The following is an 18,782-nucleotide window of genomic DNA, read 5'->3' as shown; positions in this document are numbered from 1 at the left end:
GTGTATGTTAGTTTGAAATATATGACCAACTGAATAAGAGCGTCTGCTAAATTATTAAAATGTAAACGTCTAAACACAGCATATCTAACACTGTATTTAAAATTGAATATTTATTCTATGGATGTTTAATGCTGGAAAGATTGCACTTGGTGGGACAATTTCTTGTACTATGTGTAACATTGTGTCGGCTACTGATGTACTGTACAAAGTGGTGGCAGGTGTGTCAGTCTATATTTGGGTTTTTATTTAAAACGCATTGTATCGTACTTACCCATGTTTTGTTATTTTTTAAACTGTTTTTTTTAATAAAGAAAATGCATGCAAATGAACCTGTCATTGGAATGATATAGTCAGAATAGAACAGATTTTAATAATGTGGGTTTCGTCTATGGGTAAACAGTTTATTGAACGTCACTGGACACTTCTCCCTAGGCGTCATTGCGCATTTTGTCCCATACAGGTGGAACACAGCGCGTGCGCAGAAAGCACTCAGGAAGTGAGGAACAAACAGCACAGCACAGTGGAGGGTGTATGTACAATGTAATCACTGCTTCAAACTTAACTTTATGAAAGTAAGTATTGATTTCAGTTTATATTTAGAAACCTGAACGAACATAATTTGAGCTCTTGTAAATCATACTTGGCAAGTCAGTTAGCTTAGCTAGCTAGCCCCTCAACAACTCCTTTCCAAACATATTCGCTTGGTAACTAACGTTATCTGTGTAACAAGTCTAACTAGCTAGCTAGTTGTTTCGTTACTAATTTTAGCAGCTAGTTAGATAGCTAGCTAAATTGTACGGACTTTTTGCATTAATTGCGTGCATGTTTAGTAGCAGCCAATTTTTTTTAGGTAGCTCGATCCAATCTCTTATGGTGAAATATTAATACCGCTAACTGTTACCGGTATTTATTGCTGGGCTGGCATGTAGTGCAGTTTGATGCAACGGGACAGGTTGCTGCTAGTCTCGTGCACCAGACTTGCTGCCCTTCCATATCCTGGGAACGAGGTTAGGCTGCTGCAAAGGTTTCGTTTGTTTGAAAATGCAACTCCTGACCCAGTAGAAGTCATGCAATTTCATTGTGACTTTTTACAATGGATGGGTGGAAAATGCATCCTCTAACATACAAATGGCAATGAACTATTGGTATTTGAAGATATGATAAATCATTGCATACATTGCTTGTATGCAAACTACCTTTTTATTTGGGCAATATTAGAGGAACTGCGTATGTTGGCTTAATCCCCCATATCCCCCTATGAAAGAGGCCTGGGGGGCAGCCAGATTGATGACAGCAGCGTTAGACAGCTTTGTGCTGAGACATAGTTCTGTCTAATGAATTTCGCTTGAAATGATGTTTGAAAACATAGTCTGTCTGTATCCATGGTCTTTTTCAGTATCACTTGTAAAAAATGGAAAACTGTAAAGAGGACTACAAGATTCAGTCTTTTGACTTGGAGACCCAGAATCTGCTGAAAACGGCCCTGAAAGGTCAGTCCCTAATGTAGTGATTCTGTGAAGATGTATATAAAGGTCTGTGTGAAAAATCAACACAGTCAGATTGATAATGTTTTGTTTTTACAATTTAAGTACATAGTACAGTGTCATGTTCATTAGTGCAAACCGTAGCAATATATTTCAAAATTTTTGCAACAGAAATAGAAAACAACTTTGTTATTGGGGATGCTCAGATGCAACCTTGCCGTTTCAGAGCGTTATTATCAAATTTTGTGCCTATTGAACGTGACCCAGTAGCAAGTGTAAGTGTGGCTGTCTTTGGATTAGCCCTCTCTCTGCCCTCAGAGCCCAGCACGGTGGACCTGGAGAAGGTGTCCAATGTCATCGTGGACCAGTCTTTGAAGGACCAGGTCTTCAGCAAAGAGGCAGGACGCATTTGCTACACTATCGTTCAGGTATGGTAATAATCACCTTAAAACTACTTGCCTTTCTGGCTGATAGTAATGGTGGTAACAACAGTAAGGGGAATTATCTTTGACTAGGGCTTCACACCTAGGCCTAGAACATGGTGTGAACTAAAGCTGGAGTTTGACTGTAAACAAGGTCAAATGAGCTCATCTCTAGAAGCTCAGATCTAAGATCAGCTTACTGTCTTCAAATCCTAACCATTTGGTGGGTGGGCAGCTTAGGGGTGGTGGGGATCAAGGGGTTTATCATTGTCAAATGGCAACTCAATCCTACTCAACCCAATCCTACTATTTTGCTCCCCGGGATCAGGGCTTTAACTTCCTAGTTGTATATATCCATAGACTGGAACCATACAGATGCTTATGGCTGTGTGTGATCTTGTTGTCTACCATACCTTGCAGGCTGAGGCCAAGCACAACAACGGAAACGTGTTCCGGCGGAATCTGCTCAACCGGCTGCAGCTGGAGTTCGTGGCCCGGGAGGACACACGGCTTCGCTCGCTGCAGGAGTGGGTCTGCTTCGTCACCTTCATCTGCAACGTCTTCGACTACCTCAAGGTATGAGCCAAAACATTCCAGAATCCCTATTCATATTCCAACTGGAGATATCTAACAACCTATTCACAAGACTGAACTGAGCCAAGCTGTGCTGGGCATCTGTCATAATTGCTGGAACCGTGCTGGAAAGAACATTGTACAAGGACAATATCCAAAACCTGCGCAGTACGGTTCATCCCTATAGTGTGAATCGGGCATCGTACTCGCCAGTTTTATTTGAGCTATTTTTTTCATGGAATTTTTTTATTTTTTAATCTTTATTTAAGTAGGCAAATCAGTTAAGAACAAAATCTTATTTTCAATGACGGCCTAGGAACAGTGGGTTAACTGCCTTGTTCAGGGGCAGAACGACAGATTTGTACCTAGTCAGCTAGGAGATTCAAACTTGCAACCTTTCGGTTAGTAGCCCAACGCTCTAACCACTAGGCTACCTTGCCGCCCCAAAATATATACGCATAGAAGCTTTTCTTATCAATGAAATGTGAATAGGTCCTTGTGTTTTCCCCTCCCCAGGTGAACAACATGCCTATGGTGGCTCTGGTGCATCCTGTGTTTGACTGCCTGTTAAGGCTGGCTCAGCCTGACTCGCTGAACAACGAGGAAGAGGTGGGTTAAATATGGCACAGTACCTTTTTTAGTATTTCAACTGAGGACATATTTCAATTGTCTCTCACTTCTTAAAGCGCAATATGTTGGTTATTTACCAAACATACATTTCAGATTAAAGGGAGAACCAAATTTAAATGTTTTTGCTAAAATGTCCGGCTTTATATAGTGGGTACTGTTTGAAATCTGAAAACAAATGTACATGCTATAGCCTGAGTACATCTCTGAATGTGATTTCCCCTTCTCTGATAATGATATCCGTTTGTTTAATATTGGTGCTCCTTTGCTTCTCCTTTCCTTCCCCCAGGTAGACTGCCTGGTGCTCCAGCTGCACCGCATCGGGGACCAGCTGGAGAAGATGGACGGACAGAAGATGGACGAGCTCTTCTACCTGCTGCGGGACGGCTTCCTACTGCAGGAGGGCCTGAGCTCCATGGCCCGTCTTCTGCTACTGGAGATCCTGGAGTTCAGAGCCGGGGGCTGGATGCTCAGCGACACGGCCCAGAAATACTACTATAGCGAAGTCACCGACTAGACTGAGGCTAGGCCAGGCTTACAGTAGGTGGGTGGTGTTCAATAGGAACAACATGGGATTGGACGAGCTCGGGTTGGAATCTCCCGTTTCGTGTCTACTGAATGTGACCCTGAATGATAGTATTGGGAAAGGGGCTGCATTGTGGATGATTCCAGAAAGGACACTTTTTTTGCTGGGCTTTGCCATGGGGTAGCCACTAGTCAGTCTGGTTAGCAGCAGGGATTTTCCACTAGCCAGATAGTCGGTTTGAAATGTGCAATTGTAAATGGTTGTTAAAAGGTTTTTTTTTGGCGAGAGGTGTAATTGGATTGGTTTGAAGCAAGTTTGACTGAAATTCAGGATATTTTGTGGGTTTCGAATTGCAGTTTTTACTCCAGTCTAATTATTTATTATTAATCCCTTTGCTTTCTGACATTCCAATGTTATGAGACATTTCACTATTCTACATAAGTAGTTCAGACACACATTCCAGTCACGTTGGCTTGACCATGTTTGAGTTAATCTTATAGATCTTCTGCCAGTCGTTACTGATACTGTTTTCAAAGGTGATGATCTTTGTAAATTTTTCTACAAAGAATCTTGAGAGGTCTGTAGAACTTTTCGAGAGCTTAGACATTCATTAGGCCCAAGTGAATGTATGGATCAAATTATGATCTTTACAATCAATGCTTTACAAAATAGTCTGCTTTTACACAGACAGCCCAATTCTGGACTTTATTTTGTTTTACCAGTAATTTGTGTTTTTACAGATGAACTATTTTGACAATAATTAGGTGAAATATCAGAATTGGGCTGCCTGTCTAAATACAGCCATAGGGTCCACATCAATTGGACAAAATACTTTACAGTCAACTTTTGTTTTAAACGCACCTGTTGTTTGAGTGGTAGATTAAAATGACTGAAAAGCATTTTGGCTAGAGTTGAGGGATTTTTGACAAAATCAATCAAACAAAAGATTAACACAACGCATGTAACTCCACGTGGGTCCACCCTGCTGCCAATGACTCTTAAGCCTCTTCGTTTCCTCTGAGGTCAAAAAGCACATGACAAGAGAGGGTGACAATTTGGTATTATTAGGATTTGGGACCAAGAGATTTGTCATAAGTAATTTGTAATATTTCCTTTCTGACATATTAATATATTTGACTTTTTATGGTCTGAATCCTAGTTTCTGAATTGTTAATATCACAAGTTTATCTGAAAAATAGTTTTGTAGTACATGTGATGCCAATATAGACAGCAATATCATCAAAGCTGGAAGTTCTAGTCAGTTTTTTCTGATTCTAATAAGAACTAGTTTTGCAGATGTTTTTGTATTCACAAGTCTCTAAGAGGTACTGTACCTCTTTTAAACGACATGGTCCACACTTTGGTGCTACAAAATGGATGCTGGCTTTTCGCTTTCGGCTTGGGAAAACTGTGCACCACAATGCAAACATTTATTCCGTTTGGAAGCTGAGAATATTACTGCATTATAGTGACTTTATAAGTTCTGTCTGGCTGTTCACTACTCGTTGCTGTTAGATTTTCAAAACAGTAGTACGTCTGAGATTCATTCCACCAGCACTAAGCTTTTACCAGCTTCACTTTATTGAACAAGTCCACATCTACTAGTTTTTGTAGTTCAGAATATGTATGTTTTATAATGTTTACACTGTGTGCTGACCTGAGTGCTTTAATACGCTCACAAAACCAAACACGGTGTCTTGGAAAAACCACTGACCACAATCAAGCAGCAGACTATTTCTAGGTCCTGCTCCAATATCTTTAACATTCATCTATCCTTCCTTCCTCATAGTAATCACTGATCTAATGTGATCCATTGCAGATATTTTTCCTACCCTAGTTATGTCAGCAAGAAAGTGAGGGAGGCATGGGGAATCGTTGATAATTCCAGCAGGGACATTGACTGAATGAATCTCTTTGAAGAGGGAAGAACCATATCATTTTTTGAAGATATGATCACAAATATTGTGTTAGTTAGGCTATTTTAGTAACCTCTGTTGGCCTTCGTGGACAGTTGTCGAATAGATTGAAAAGTTTATTTGGTAATAGTAGTTGTGGAATCGGAATAGTAACACTTGGGTGACTGACATAACTTTTCTATTGTTTTACATTTAGTTCACTAGATCAGTGTTTCTCAACAGTTTTCATTCAAAACTGTGGTTCTCAGTGTACATTAAGCAAGCACTAAAATAAACTTGTTGGTCATCCACTAGTTTGAGCATATTTTATAGGGCCATGATGTTGAAAGAAGATTATTGAAGTAAATGTGTATATGCTATAGGGCCTATTGCGACTTAAAGACCAAGTATTCAAAGTAAAGTCATTCAGTAGAAACATAATTTGGACAGGAAGTGCAGCACTCACAATTTGCCTACTAGTGGTTTGTGTACATGCCATTTGTTTTACACAGAATTACCAAATAAGTTTGAGCATTTTGTACATTTATCTACCCAAGTAGATATATAGAAAGTTTGAGTTTACTGCGTGAAGACAGAGCTCAGTGTATATTTTCCTATAAATATTTCCATTACTGTAGTTGGGTATCTGTTCCAATGTCAGAAGTACCAACATTGGTCAATTTCATTTTTGCTACTGCTGTACATTGACTGAAGATGAATAAAATCACATTAAAATAAAATCGACCTGGGTTTTACCTAAGCTTTTATTTATTTGAAGATGTCACTGATTACACCTATATTCTAAATACAGTATGTGATCATGTCATTTGTAATGTTTTCACAATCATTCTTTATTGAACCATAATACAATGGTAGTAAAATAAGCCACATTTACAGTAACTGTGTTTGTGGTCAGTATACTTGGATTCACACCATTCCAAATATTTCACAAGAGTCCAAGAGATTTATATTTACATTGTCTTCAATGTAGGGCATTGACAGGCTATCTCCCATGATGTGTTGCACAAATGTCCATGATGTTTTTATTTTCCAACAAGGAATTCCACCTCAAGTTTGACCAAAGGGACAATGGATTGAATTCCTTCCAGTCCAAAAGGTCCCATTTTGAATGCTACACTCAAGACTTCAAAGTCGACTACCACCAGCGATAGTGGGCATAGGCTCTGTTGGATTCAGCCATCTTGTGCAGTTCGTGTTTCCGTTTGACCACGTTGCCCTCCTTTGAGAAGGCTGCCAGCAGTTCCTGAGATAGTTTTTCGTACATTAGTGTGCGTCTGTGCTTGTTGTCCCGGCACTCTGTGATCATCCACTTCATGGCCAGGAAGCGCCGCCTGTTGTCTGTCAGAGGTATGGGCACCTGCAGAGTGGAGAGGGACAATACAGGATGTCATTACACATACTGTATGAGACTAAAGAAATTACATTTGTCATGTCTATTGTGGAGAATAAAGAGTTGATGTATATTTTTCTACAAACTATCACCCCAAGGTTGTGTTCATTAGGCACTAAAGACATGAAAAAAGACAAACAGGGAGGGACTACCAGAACCCCTGTTTTTATTACAGAACGTTTTGCTACGATGCAAAATGTTTTGCTACATTGTGAACTAATGAATAAGACCCTGGTGACTCTGTAGAAATGGTGAGAGTACTGACCTGATAGAACTTGCCCCCTTTCTGAATGCTAGCCAGGCCAATGACAGGCTTGCAATTCTCCAGAGCCTGGTGGAAGATGGCGTATGGATTACACTCAATCTCTGCCTTCTTTCCCTCGGGGGCTTTGTGGTACTTCTCCACCTGTTTTCTCTTCATGTTCTCCAATGTCTGAGAAGAGGAGGATGGGCATTAGTGTATATTTACATTACTTGGCAAACTATATCAAACAGTCCCAAAGAATCCCACTATACCTGTGTGATGATACCTTTGGCAATAATCTTGTCACCATCTTTCATCATCATGTTGACAAACTTGCTGTGAAGAGAATAAATAGTGATGAGCTGTAATTCAGACTATTGACAGGGTAAACATACAACTACATCACTGAGCTACATGTATTTCAGTGTTTGTAGGCTTATGCATTAATGTGTGTTTGGTTTAGGTACCTCAGCACAGGGTCGTTGAAAACAGAGCTGGTAACAGAGTTGGTGGCTGCCTTTATGGGCCTGACAGATTTCAGCTCCCTCTCCTCTTTCTGCTCAGGTGTGAGCTCAGTCTCTGGGATGTGGTACACCTCTTTCCTAGGCTCAGGCTCCAGGTAGTAAGGGTTGTACCTGCTCCATCTCACCAGGAGTACCCTAGAGAAGCATGAGCAACAGAAGATGATGACACTTCATGTTTAATAGTCAAATACAATGCAATGGTTATAGCATATCATGGACACTATCTATACATGATCATTTAACCATCTAATGTTGTTTGCAGAAACATATGGGGTAACTAGTGTTTCTTAACTCTGGTACTGTCACCTCGCGCCCTGGATCAGAGCTACAGTGTTTGTGCTTGTTAAAATCTACATGAACAAATCGTGGCCAGCCACACTCACTCACTCACACTGATTCACAAACGTGTTCTTACAGGACGGGTGATTTTGTATTTTGCTACAATGAATACAGTGGGCGGCATGTCTAAATAAATACTAAAAAGTTTCATGTAAATGTCACTGACTGTAGGTAGCTGAATTAGCTAACGTAGTTGTAATAAACGTGTGCAATGACAAGTGTCATACTTGTGCAGTATCACAGTGTTAAGATACACATCCATAGCGTCGTTAATCAGCAAAATTATAATTACCTTGGTGTCCAAGGTTTTAGTAAACCTGTGACGGAGGCAGCCATCTTGGAAAGTGTGGTGCGAAGACCCCTGGGTAAGCTCCCTGGTAGATGCCATAAAGCAAAACTAATTTCTGTGATTTATTTTCCAAAATAAAGCATTATTCAGCTAAATATTTGCATTTCTAAATTTCACACCAAACAATAAATGCATATATTTCTAGGTTTTATTGAAAACGCAGACTGCGTGATTCTCGCGCATAGTTGCACACATTGGTGATGTCATCACGCGATGTTTCCAATGCTATGGCGTACCAGGAAGGGGAGACGCTAGAATCCTGGCTCAGTGAGTGAATTAACCTATGTATCCAGTCAATTCATTTATATTATTAGCATATTGCATTGAATGAATGGAGTGAATGTATGAATGAAGTAATGAAGAGTGCAATCTGTTGAACTGTCTGCAATCCTCCAGGGCTACTGCCTTCGAGGCATCCCCGTTATAAGATCTGTGTTAGCGTTGTCGTTCGAAGCAGCCGTTTCAGGAAAGCTGAGCACTGAATCTGGATCAGTTGTGGGAGGCGGACATTCAAGCATAAACCCAGGGGATGTGGCCACTGCACCTCAGCTGAGCTCCCTTTCGATATCGAGAGTTAAGACAGCAAAATTGAGGATTGTGATTTTGATATCAAGCGCATATCTTGTGTTGGTTGACAGATATAATTGATAGCCTTTCGAGGAACTGGTGGCACAGATAAAACATCTTTGGTGGTGGCTTCACTGCATGTATGCGCTTTGTGGTATAGTAGCCAGTGCAATGTGGATGATGACAGAGGATGGATGACAGTGTCCGGTTGCTCACATGTGTTGTCCTTTCAACAAGTCGGTCAACTCTCAACTGTAAAGACATGTGTTAAACATGTTTTATTTTTATTTGATCTCACTATAGATAAAGCCACCCATCCAACAAACCGACAGGAGGATTGGGAGTACATCATCGGTTTCTGTGACCAGATTAATAAGGAATTGGAAGGGTATGTTATTTCCTGATTCACCTGATACCATTCAGTATGTATTAGCTAATACAGAGATTCAGTATGTATTAGCTAATACAGAGATTCAGTATGTATTAGCTTCATTTGACCCATTGCTATAGTATGTATAGGAAATGGGCAAATTTAACCCAATCTCTTTGTGCAGTCCCCAGATATCTGTCAGGTTGCTGGTTCACAAAATCCAATCGCCACAAGAATGGGAGGCGCTTCAGGCTTTAACAGTGAGTATTGTTTGTTTGTAATATTTAATTTCATCCACTATTCTGTTCTAGTCCTGAGGCATAGCTGTATGTACTCATATGGTGTATACAGCCTTGTCTCAGGGCTACCTATGTGTCCATGTGTTTGACAAAATGTCCATGTGTAATTCTCCAAGGTATTAGAAGCATGTATGAAGAACTGCGGGAGAAGGTTTCATAATGAAATCGGGAAATATCGGTTTCTGAACGAGCTGATCAAAGTTGTTTCTCCTAAGGTGAGTGGACTTGGTATCCTGAATGTGTTATTCTATTCTTATTCTATTTTCCTATTGTTCTGTGTGTGAATACCTCACTGACAAAGATCTGGTACACTTCTATCTAGTACATGGGAGACAGAGTACCAGAGAAGGTAAAGACAAAGATTATTGAGATGCTGTACAGCTGGACAGTGGCTTTCCCCAACGAGGCCAAAATCAACGAAGCATACCAGACACTAAGGAGACAGGGTAAGACCTGGTCTCCACTAGTTACCACAGCCACTATGGCTGTGAATTGCCAGGGGCCTCACGATACTTAGCTGCCGATATGATATGTATTGCAATTCTCGCGATTAAATACTGTAATTTTATTGCGATTTGATGTTCCAAACATATTGCTCACCATATGTCTGCTGCAGAGGGCCAAGAAAGCCATGAGAACACGTTTTGATCAGTCATGGAAATAAAATAGCTCATAACAAATTTGCTCCCTATTTAAAAAGAAGATGGAGAACAAGCTATGAAGGAAAAATATGGGAGTTTTGGTTTTAGCTACAGTAAACTAGCGCAAAAATAATATTTGGATATTATCAATACAATATATATCATCAAATTATATCCTAATACCCGTACGGGAGTTGTAGCAATGAGACAAGATAGTAGCTACTAAAACAATTGGACACCACGAAAATGGGGTAAAAAAATAAATAATAATAATTATATCCTGATATGTCACTGTATCAATCCCCCCCACACCTTTTTTCCTCCAATCAGGAAATACCCTCTACTATTTCTTTCTGTGTGATTGGACTCGGGCTCAATACCATTTTAAATTCAGGAAGTGATAGGTTATTCTACCTCAATTTTCCTCAATGCTTTGAAATGGAACACTGTTTCCAATCAGGAAATAATAACATGCTTATATTTGTCCTGTTTCAGACATGTACACGTGTGTATTATACTCATGTGTGAATTGGAAATGTGTTTTTTGCATATCCGAACTCCCAGAGAGTGGGTTCACAGCCAGGGTCTGCCATTATCAACGGCAATCCTTGAGCAATTAGGCATAAGTGCCTTGCTCAAGGGCACATCGACCAATTTTTTACCTTGTCGGTTTTCGGTTGCTTGCCCAATGCTCTAACCGCTAGGTTACCTGCTTAATACCATTTAATTTCAAATCAGGAAGTGAACTGATAGTCTTCCTCAGTTTTCCTCATTGATTTGAAATGGAACTCTGTGATGAATAGTCCCATAGAGTTATTTTGAGTTATTTAAAAAAATCTTATCTGTGAACTACCTTCCGTTCTTCAGGCCTTGTAACTATGGACCCTGAGCTCCCAGTGGACAAGACTCTGATTCCTTCACCCCCCACACGTCCCAAGAACCCTGTGTTTGACAATGAGGACATGGGCAAGGTGAGTCACTGGGTTCAGACTGAGTGCATCCACAGTACTGGTCTTTAACGCTGATCCTGGATCTCTAGGATCCTGGTCCTAGAGAACTACTGTATATGTGGTGTACAGCCTAGCACTAACACACCTACTTACAACAAATCACTGAAACCTCGATTTGCTAAAACAGGGGTTATCAGACTGGAACAAAAGCCTGCATTCCTTCTAGGTCTCTAGGACCAGCATTGCTGACCACTGATGTACAGATAGAGTCAAACCAGCAGATGTCAGTGTCACCATGGTGATTTGACAGAGACATGCCTTCATGTGTGTTTAGCTACTAGCAGAGCTTCTGAGGAGCAAAAACCCAGAGGACCTGCAGGAAGCCAACAGGCTCATCAAGAACATGGTGAAGGAGGTGAGAGACAACGACATGCCCTTTAAGTGCATATAAAGGCGGTTGTAAAGAGCCGTAAGCTGTTGTGAATGCTCATACTCAGCCTGTGACATACCACCTATGTGTTTATAGTCATAATGGGTTCATAAGACTGTTCTAACTAGCTTTGAGAGGTAATACATGCTTATAGAGTATTTTATCAGCCCTGAATGCTGATTGGCTGAAAGCCATGGTATGTGAGACCACAGGTATGAGGAAACATTTATTTTTACTGTTCTTATAGATGTTTGAAAACGGTTTATAATAGCAATAGGTCACAGAATGGGTTGTGGTATATGGCCAATATACCACGGCTAAGGGCTGTATCCAGGCCCTCCGTGGTGAATTGTGCATAAGAACAGCCCTTAGCAGTGGTAAATTGGCCAAATACCACAAACCCGAGGTGACCTATTGCTTTAATAATTCATCATGGGATAATAAATACACTGTAGAATTACACACAGATGGAGCTTAGAAAATGTGATCATAGCCGATCATGCGTCCATGTTAGTAGTTTTCTATAACACTTGTATTGTTCTGTTTCCCAGGACGGCTGAATGCATTTACAATATAACTGTTGCGCATGCATATAAGGCTTTTATAGCAATGTGTAACAAGTCTCGAACATCTTATTAACCCTCATTATCCCAGGACGATGTCAGGGTTCAGAAAGTGACCAAACGCATCCACACTCTGGAAGAGGTGGGTATCAACGTCAAGCTGCTGAGTGAGATGCTGTCCCACTACGACAAGGACAGGTCCTCCCAGTCAGACAGAGAGATCATCAAGGTGTGTGTTCCATTCAGACTCCACACACATCACACTTAGCCATAGTTCAAACACCGCTCTATCGCCGCACCGAACTAAAGCATTTCACTTTCTCTTTGGGAGAGTGGAGTGCCTTGGGCCATAGTGTGCCTCGTCTGTCTTTTGACAATAGTTGGTCTGCCTCTGCTGCTCTTTCGGCGCGGTGCGGGTGAGGCACGCCTCTGTTTCATGTAGTTCTGCCAGAGCAGTTCTTCCACTGTCAGGAAAAATGGGCATGCATATTAATATATGTTAATTGCGTGCAAATAAAGGTTGCTTGGCTACCACACCCACAACGGAAGCACAGTCATGGCTGATACGCAGGCGGAGGACGTCTGAGAGGTGACTGTTACACCTGAATTCAACCCAAAAGCAACGAGTATGTCTGCAGTGTTGAGAGAGCGGTTGTATGAAACCAATTGGTATGTCACCAGAGTTCTCAGCCATGCCTGCCCGTTCTTCAGGTCTATTCAGTTCTACTCGCCAAAAGTTTGGCGTCTGAACTGTGTGTTACTTAGATACTTGTCCTCTTTGCTTGCTGTGAGGCATTAAGGACCTTATGTATCACCTCAGGCTATAGCCATCCTTAAAACAATTTTACAGCTCGTCCCAATTTGTTCCTCTGGATAGGTATAAGCAGTTTAGTGGTGGAGCTTCTATCATATTGCTAACTCCTTACCTATCTGCAAACACCAAAGTGTTAGGACCAATGGGAAGGGGACGGAAAGGGGTAGGGAGCGAATTAGGAATGGCTGCTAGAATGATACGAGCGTGGTAGACTTTGATGTTATGTGAAATGAATTAGAATTGTAAATTGTCAGTGGCTGATTGAAGCATGTCGTCGTTCTGTAATACCAGGAACTATACGACCGCTGCGACAAGTTGAGACGCGCTGCTTTCAAAATGGCCACAGAGACTGAAGATAACGACACAAGTTTAGGTGAGGAAATACATTTGTTATTTGAATGTGTTTCAACCTCTTAGATTGTTATTTGTTGTTCCATCTCTTAACCTCTGACCTTTGCCCTCCAGGTGACATCCTGCAGGCCAGCGATGACCTCTCACGGGTCATCAACTCCTACAAGAAGATTGTCAAGGGACAGACCGTGAATGGAGACATCGAGGATGCTAGATCTGCAGCTGGTGAAGGTGAGTGATGGCACGTAATGTATACACACACACACACTTTCACATCTTTTCATATCACTTTCAGAGCAAACTGTTTCCTTTCTACCTCCTTCGATTTCAATTCCTCTCTCTGCTTCCTTCTACCTCTCTCTGCTTCCTTCTACCTCTATCTGCTTCCTTCTACCTCTCTCCACCTCTCCTTCTTTTCCTCTCTATTCTAGAGACCACAGGGAACAGTGACAACACAGAGACCTTGATTGACCTGGCTGGCATTGACGTTCCAGACTCCACCTCTGCTCCGCCTGCCCCTCTCCCATTGGTCTCCGATCCCACTTCAGCCAATCACCTGGGGTTCCCAATCCCTGTCTTGCCTCCTCCTCCAAAAAGGTTGGCCGGGTTGCATGCCAGTCAGAACAGCAGCCCCAGCCACCCAGCCACCGACAAGGCCCTCAACGCTCTCTCTCTCCTTGACGATGAGCTGCTATCCTTAGGTAGCTCACTGACCTTGCATTTTATGGATGTTATGTGTAAATGTATTCTTGTTAAATATAGGCCATATTTCCTATTTGATTTGTATTCTAAATGTATTCATCACCAATGTTCAGACAATGCCCCATGGTACTTAATTTCATTATGCCAGCAGCATCCCACTGCTGGCTTGCCTCTGAAGCTAAGCAGATCCTTGGATGGGAGACCAGATGCTGCTGGAAGGGGTGTTGGAGGGCCAATAGGGGGTACTCTTCCCTCTGGTATAAGGGGATCACAATGCCCCAGGGCAGTGAAGGGAACATTGCCCTGCATCTTGTGCAGTCTTTCGGGATGGGACGTTAAACTAAAGATCCCATAGCACTTATTGTAAGAGTAGAGGTGTTTACCCTAGTGTCCTGGCTAAATTCCCAATTTTAGGCCTCATACCATCATGGCCACCTAATGATCCCCAGCTTCCAATTGTCTCATTCATCCCGCTCCTCCCCCCTGTCACTATTCTCCAAGTCGTTGCTGTAAAAGATATGTTCTCAGTCAATTTACCTGGTAAAAGAAGGGTCACTACTCATGTCCCTTGTGTGTTTTTTCAGGCCTGAACGATCCAGTTCCTTCTCTGAACAGCCAATCAAAACCAACGCTGAATGAAATAGCGAATCCGTGGACCTCCTTACAGGTAGTTCTTCCTGATGAGGACCACAATGGTCAGAGCATTAAAAAGCATGACTTTTTTTCTACTGTCATTTCCTGTCTTTACCAGTGAGGAGTTTTGAACAACTCTTGTGATACATTGGGTAGATTTGTAAGTGTCTCCTCCCTTCTATCCATCTCCAGGCTCCTGACCCTGGCCTGGACTTGTTTGGCACTATAGCAGGGCCAGGCCCAGTATTTCCCCCAGTCCAGCCAGCGCCAGCCCCCGCCACGGCCCCTGCCACCCACAGCCTCCAGGACCTCCAAGACCTGGCCATGCTGGACTTTGGAGAGCCAAAGAGGTGCTCAACTAACCTTACTCTCTTCACTTCACTAGAAATATTGTAGATCACTTCAAGGTATTATATTACCCACATTGAATTAGATCAGGTGCTTCAGCGCATGGCTAAAGTGAAGCAACACTTCTGAGGTAATCCGAAGTCTCAGGGTTGTCATTAATAGTGTGTCACATCATTACATTACTAGATGCTACTCAACATTATCCTGAATATGGTACAAATCAACATGATCTTGATTGCACACTTGCTTGTTTGATTTAGTTATGTTTCCAGAGAGAGCTCATGTTGTTTTTCTGTCATTTTCAGTTTGCGTGTTGGCGGCGGATTCGGGATGGCAGCCTCTATGGGAGCCGTAGTACCACCCTCCTTGGGGGCCATGGTACCCCAGGTCCCCCTCTCCTCGACCTCCCTCCTCCCTGGCCCCATGCCTGGCTCCCCTGCGTTGTCCCACACCAAAGCCCAGACGCTGAGCTCTGCCCCAGGCAGCCCCTGTTCAGCTCCCTCTCCCCCTTCCACCACTCCTCCTTCCAGGGGGCAGCCCAGCCAGGGGCTAGGACCGGAGACCTCCCTGGGCAACGTGCACGTCCCCCTGGAGGCCATCAGACCCAGTGAGTACTGGAGATAGGGGAGGGAGGTAGAGAGAGGGAAGTGTGTAAAGGGAAATGGGACATGCTATATATCCTCCTGTGAAATTGAACGTTGTTGGTCTTTTTGAACCATTTGATGTCCACAGTACAATGTCTGGATAACATTGATATAGCCTCTCACTGCCTCTGTCCCCTCCAGGTAAAGGGCTCCCTGTAACGGCCTATGATAAGGATGGGGTGCGTGTGCTGTTGAACTTTGCCTCAGACTGTCCCCCTTGCAGACCAGACGTGCTGGTGTTAGTGGTGTCCATGCTGAACACTGCACCACTGCACGTTCAGAACGTGGTCCTTCAGGCCGCCGTGCCCAAGGTAACACACAGGTGCAATATACACATGGTACACACACACACACTTTGTTCACACTTGCTCTGTCTAGGTGCCATAGGAGCCTACAGCCATGTCTCAGGGCAATGTGTACACCTGCACTCGTATAATACTTACACATGTGTCCACTCCTGTATACTTACTCACTCAAACATATCATTTCATCCAAACAAAAGGTGATGGGGTCCTCACTCAAAAATATGTTGCATAAAGCTTCATTTTTGTATTTATTTGTATTATTTTCACTGCATCAGGGATCGAGTACGCCGGCTTTGCAGCCATCTTCAGTGTGTAACTTTCACACACTCCTTAACCCCTCCTCTCCTTGTCCTCCAGTCCATGAAGGTGAAGCTGCAGCCTCCGTCAGGAACAGAGCTGCCTCCCTTTAACCCCACCCTTCCCCCGGCCTCCATCACACAGGTCATGCTGCTGGCCAATCCCCTGAAGGTAAGAGCAGGGCCACGAGTATTTCATGGTCACATGGTCAGGGAACAGTCATATGATCTTCCTAGGGCCCAGCGGTTTTCTGATTAAGGTCACATGGTTAGGGAGCAGCCCACTTCTCTAATACACAAGCCAGAGTCACTGTAGGACTAGGGCTCTATCTCCTTAACAGTATTGGAGGTTCAAGGTCCCTCCTCTCTGACTTTCTTATCCAATGCGGTTTGGGGACACGAAGAGAGAGGATTTGAGGAATTAAGGAAATATTCATTGAGAGAGGGGCTAGGTCTTTTTGGACCTGCTGGGCTTCCATCCTCTTTGTAGTCTTTGTGAAACCACTTGCTAACCCTCTTCCAACGTTTGCCTCTTGCAGGAGAAGGTGCGTCTGCGCTACAAGCTGGCGTTCACTCTCGGAAACAGGCAGTGCTCAGAGGTGGGCGAGGTGGACCAGTTCCCCCCGCCAGACAGATGGGGTCACCTATAGCCACCCCCATACACCACAGAGCTGAGCCAGGACGGGCCAAACCAACACTCCATGATGGGGGTGTTAACCACACATACCCCAGAGAGAGAGATGAGCCAAGGAGAGGATAGGGTGGGAGAACTGCTGCAATGTTACAGTACCAACATAGTGCTACCTACCAGCCAACCATTCTGTTTCTTTTAGATTGTTTTGATATTTACCGTCTTTGTATTTGCCCAGTTGCTATTGAGACAATTGTAACTTTGTAAGCATAATATAGCATACATGGCACACACTGAAGTTCAAGCCAGTTTTACAATAGCTTCCAGAGCTTGTATTGAATATTATTGCAGGACAGCATCTCAACTGAAGGGATACAAGTGCTTTTTCCATGTTTCAGAAATTGATACAAAGATGTGAAGAAGTGTCACTCTTTATTTGTTATTAAGTGTGTTTATTAACTGAGAACATCTACAAGGTATTTTAGCAGGCCAGTCAGTCGTCCCTTATATACAGCACTGCAGGACATTTCCTAACAAACGTAGTCCCGCCCACAAGACATGCTGGCAAAGGAAATATAACTAACACTACATCCATTATTATGACGAGATGCATACATACAGTGTATATACTGTGTGTGTGTGTGTATATATATATATATATATATATATATATATATATATACATATATATATACATATATATATATATACACACAGTATATATATATATACACACAGTATATATATATATACACACAGTATATATATATATATACACACAGTATATATATATATACACACACAGTATATATGTCAATGTTTATACCCCAGCATTGTTGAATACTTGTTTCTAAGTGGCTAGAAGGGCATTCTAGAAATGACATTTATTGAGTTTATAACTAGGGGGAAATTATTGATTAATCCTATAACTGGAATATAATTTGGTGAAATCTGGTAATCCTATCCGGAGGACTTGCTAGTTAGTATGTTAGCTCAGAGTAGCTCATACTTAGCTTGAGTCAAGATACAGAAAGTTATGTTGATTAGATGTGGGTGCTAGCTGGCTGTTGACAAAGGCCTTGAACATGATTCCATGAGGTGTTTCAATATTTCTTCAGTACATATCCAGTGATCATGCTTATTAGACATAATTGTGGCAATTATTATTATCACATTGTTTTAAAGTGATGTATATTGTATTTCTCAATTATATTAGTTAATGGGTTTTCTGGACCTTCTAGGTCTTACTACAGACTAATATACAGCTACTATTTTGATGACTGGGTTTCCTAGCAACACTGTAATCAATATTGTGGTTACTCCTGGCGTGCTTCTGTAAGTTATCATAAATGCATACCGTAGCTGGTTTTTATTCTATGGTTTAACGTACGGGTTCTTCTTATGCTCCCTCTGATGCTCGCCATCTGGTTTAACTATGGTGTTTAAGCTTTCAAAGTGGTCTGTCAACCAGAGTTAAGATATCCATTAGTACTGAGTTTTAGGATGTGTATTATTTTCTCCATTGTCAGTATTGAAATTGTATTTTTTTATTTATTTCAGTTGTATTTCAGTGCATCACTGAATTGACCAAGCTTAACACTGGCTGAAAGTGTCATCTGACACAAGTTGGAACTAACATGGAGGAAGGTGAAGAAACCATGAGGTCAAAATCATCCAGTAATATTGAGCCCACAATAGGACAGTGATTTCATACTTCATCGATGGTGAAAGGTTGATTCGCTAACCTTCATCCTAACATTCAAAGGAATGGACGGATATGAGAATATGGTGAAACGTCTTACCCATGCTTGCACTAATACATTGCTTTTAAATCCACACTTCAG

General features: G+C 42.1%; 3 protein-coding genes across 5 annotated transcripts; 2 read left to right on the top strand and 1 right to left on the bottom strand.

The window, feature by feature from the left end:
* Nucleotides 1-441: 441 nt before the first annotated feature.
* LOC123998862 (MIF4G domain-containing protein B-like) lies at nucleotides 442-6,267 on the top strand. 3 transcript variants are annotated; one of them, XM_046304076.1, is made up of 6 exons: nucleotides 442-572; nucleotides 1,397-1,490; nucleotides 1,803-1,912; nucleotides 2,327-2,482; nucleotides 2,996-3,088; nucleotides 3,396-6,267. In XM_046304076.1, exons 2-6 carry the CDS (start codon nucleotides 1,412-1,414, stop codon nucleotides 3,621-3,623), a joined length of 666 nt encoding a protein of 221 aa, XP_046160032.1. In that variant the 5' UTR covers nucleotides 442-572; nucleotides 1,397-1,411; the 3' UTR covers nucleotides 3,624-6,267. The 3 variants fall into 3 exon arrangements, with proteins under 3 accessions (XP_046160032.1, XP_046160031.1, XP_046160033.1); XM_046304075.1 differs by having other exon boundaries at nucleotides 1,785-1,912; XM_046304077.1 differs by having other exon boundaries at nucleotides 505-529.
* Nucleotides 6,265-8,559, bottom strand: LOC123998861 (28S ribosomal protein S7, mitochondrial-like). The gene is made up of 5 exons (XM_046304074.1): nucleotides 8,338-8,559; nucleotides 7,650-7,841; nucleotides 7,455-7,518; nucleotides 7,204-7,371; nucleotides 6,265-6,905 (listed from the first exon to the last, which is right to left on the bottom strand). The coding sequence occupies exons 1-5, from the start codon at nucleotides 8,379-8,381 to the stop codon at nucleotides 6,684-6,686; spliced, it is 690 nt and encodes a 229-aa protein (XP_046160030.1). The 5' UTR covers nucleotides 8,382-8,559; the 3' UTR covers nucleotides 6,265-6,683.
* On the top strand, nucleotides 8,536-17,617 carry LOC123998905 (ADP-ribosylation factor-binding protein GGA3-like). The gene is made up of 17 exons (XM_046304130.1): nucleotides 8,536-8,661; nucleotides 9,265-9,349; nucleotides 9,516-9,591; nucleotides 9,747-9,845; nucleotides 9,953-10,076; nucleotides 11,139-11,242; nucleotides 11,556-11,636; nucleotides 12,306-12,443; nucleotides 13,320-13,401; nucleotides 13,494-13,610; nucleotides 13,811-14,080; nucleotides 14,666-14,748; nucleotides 14,907-15,064; nucleotides 15,368-15,669; nucleotides 15,848-16,017; nucleotides 16,369-16,479; nucleotides 16,847-17,617. Exons 1-17 carry the CDS (start codon nucleotides 8,595-8,597, stop codon nucleotides 16,955-16,957), a joined length of 2,178 nt encoding a protein of 725 aa, XP_046160086.1. The 5' UTR covers nucleotides 8,536-8,594; the 3' UTR covers nucleotides 16,958-17,617.
* The last annotated feature ends 1,165 nt before the right edge of the window (nucleotides 17,618-18,782 follow it).

The sequence above is a fragment of the Oncorhynchus gorbuscha genome, linkage group LG16 (genome assembly GCF_021184085.1).
Source record: "Oncorhynchus gorbuscha isolate QuinsamMale2020 ecotype Even-year linkage group LG16, OgorEven_v1.0, whole genome shotgun sequence".
NCBI lineage: Eukaryota > Metazoa > Chordata > Actinopteri > Salmoniformes > Salmonidae > Oncorhynchus > Oncorhynchus gorbuscha.
Note: the sequence above shows the minus strand (reverse complement) of the source record. Positions and strands in the feature narration are given on the sequence as shown.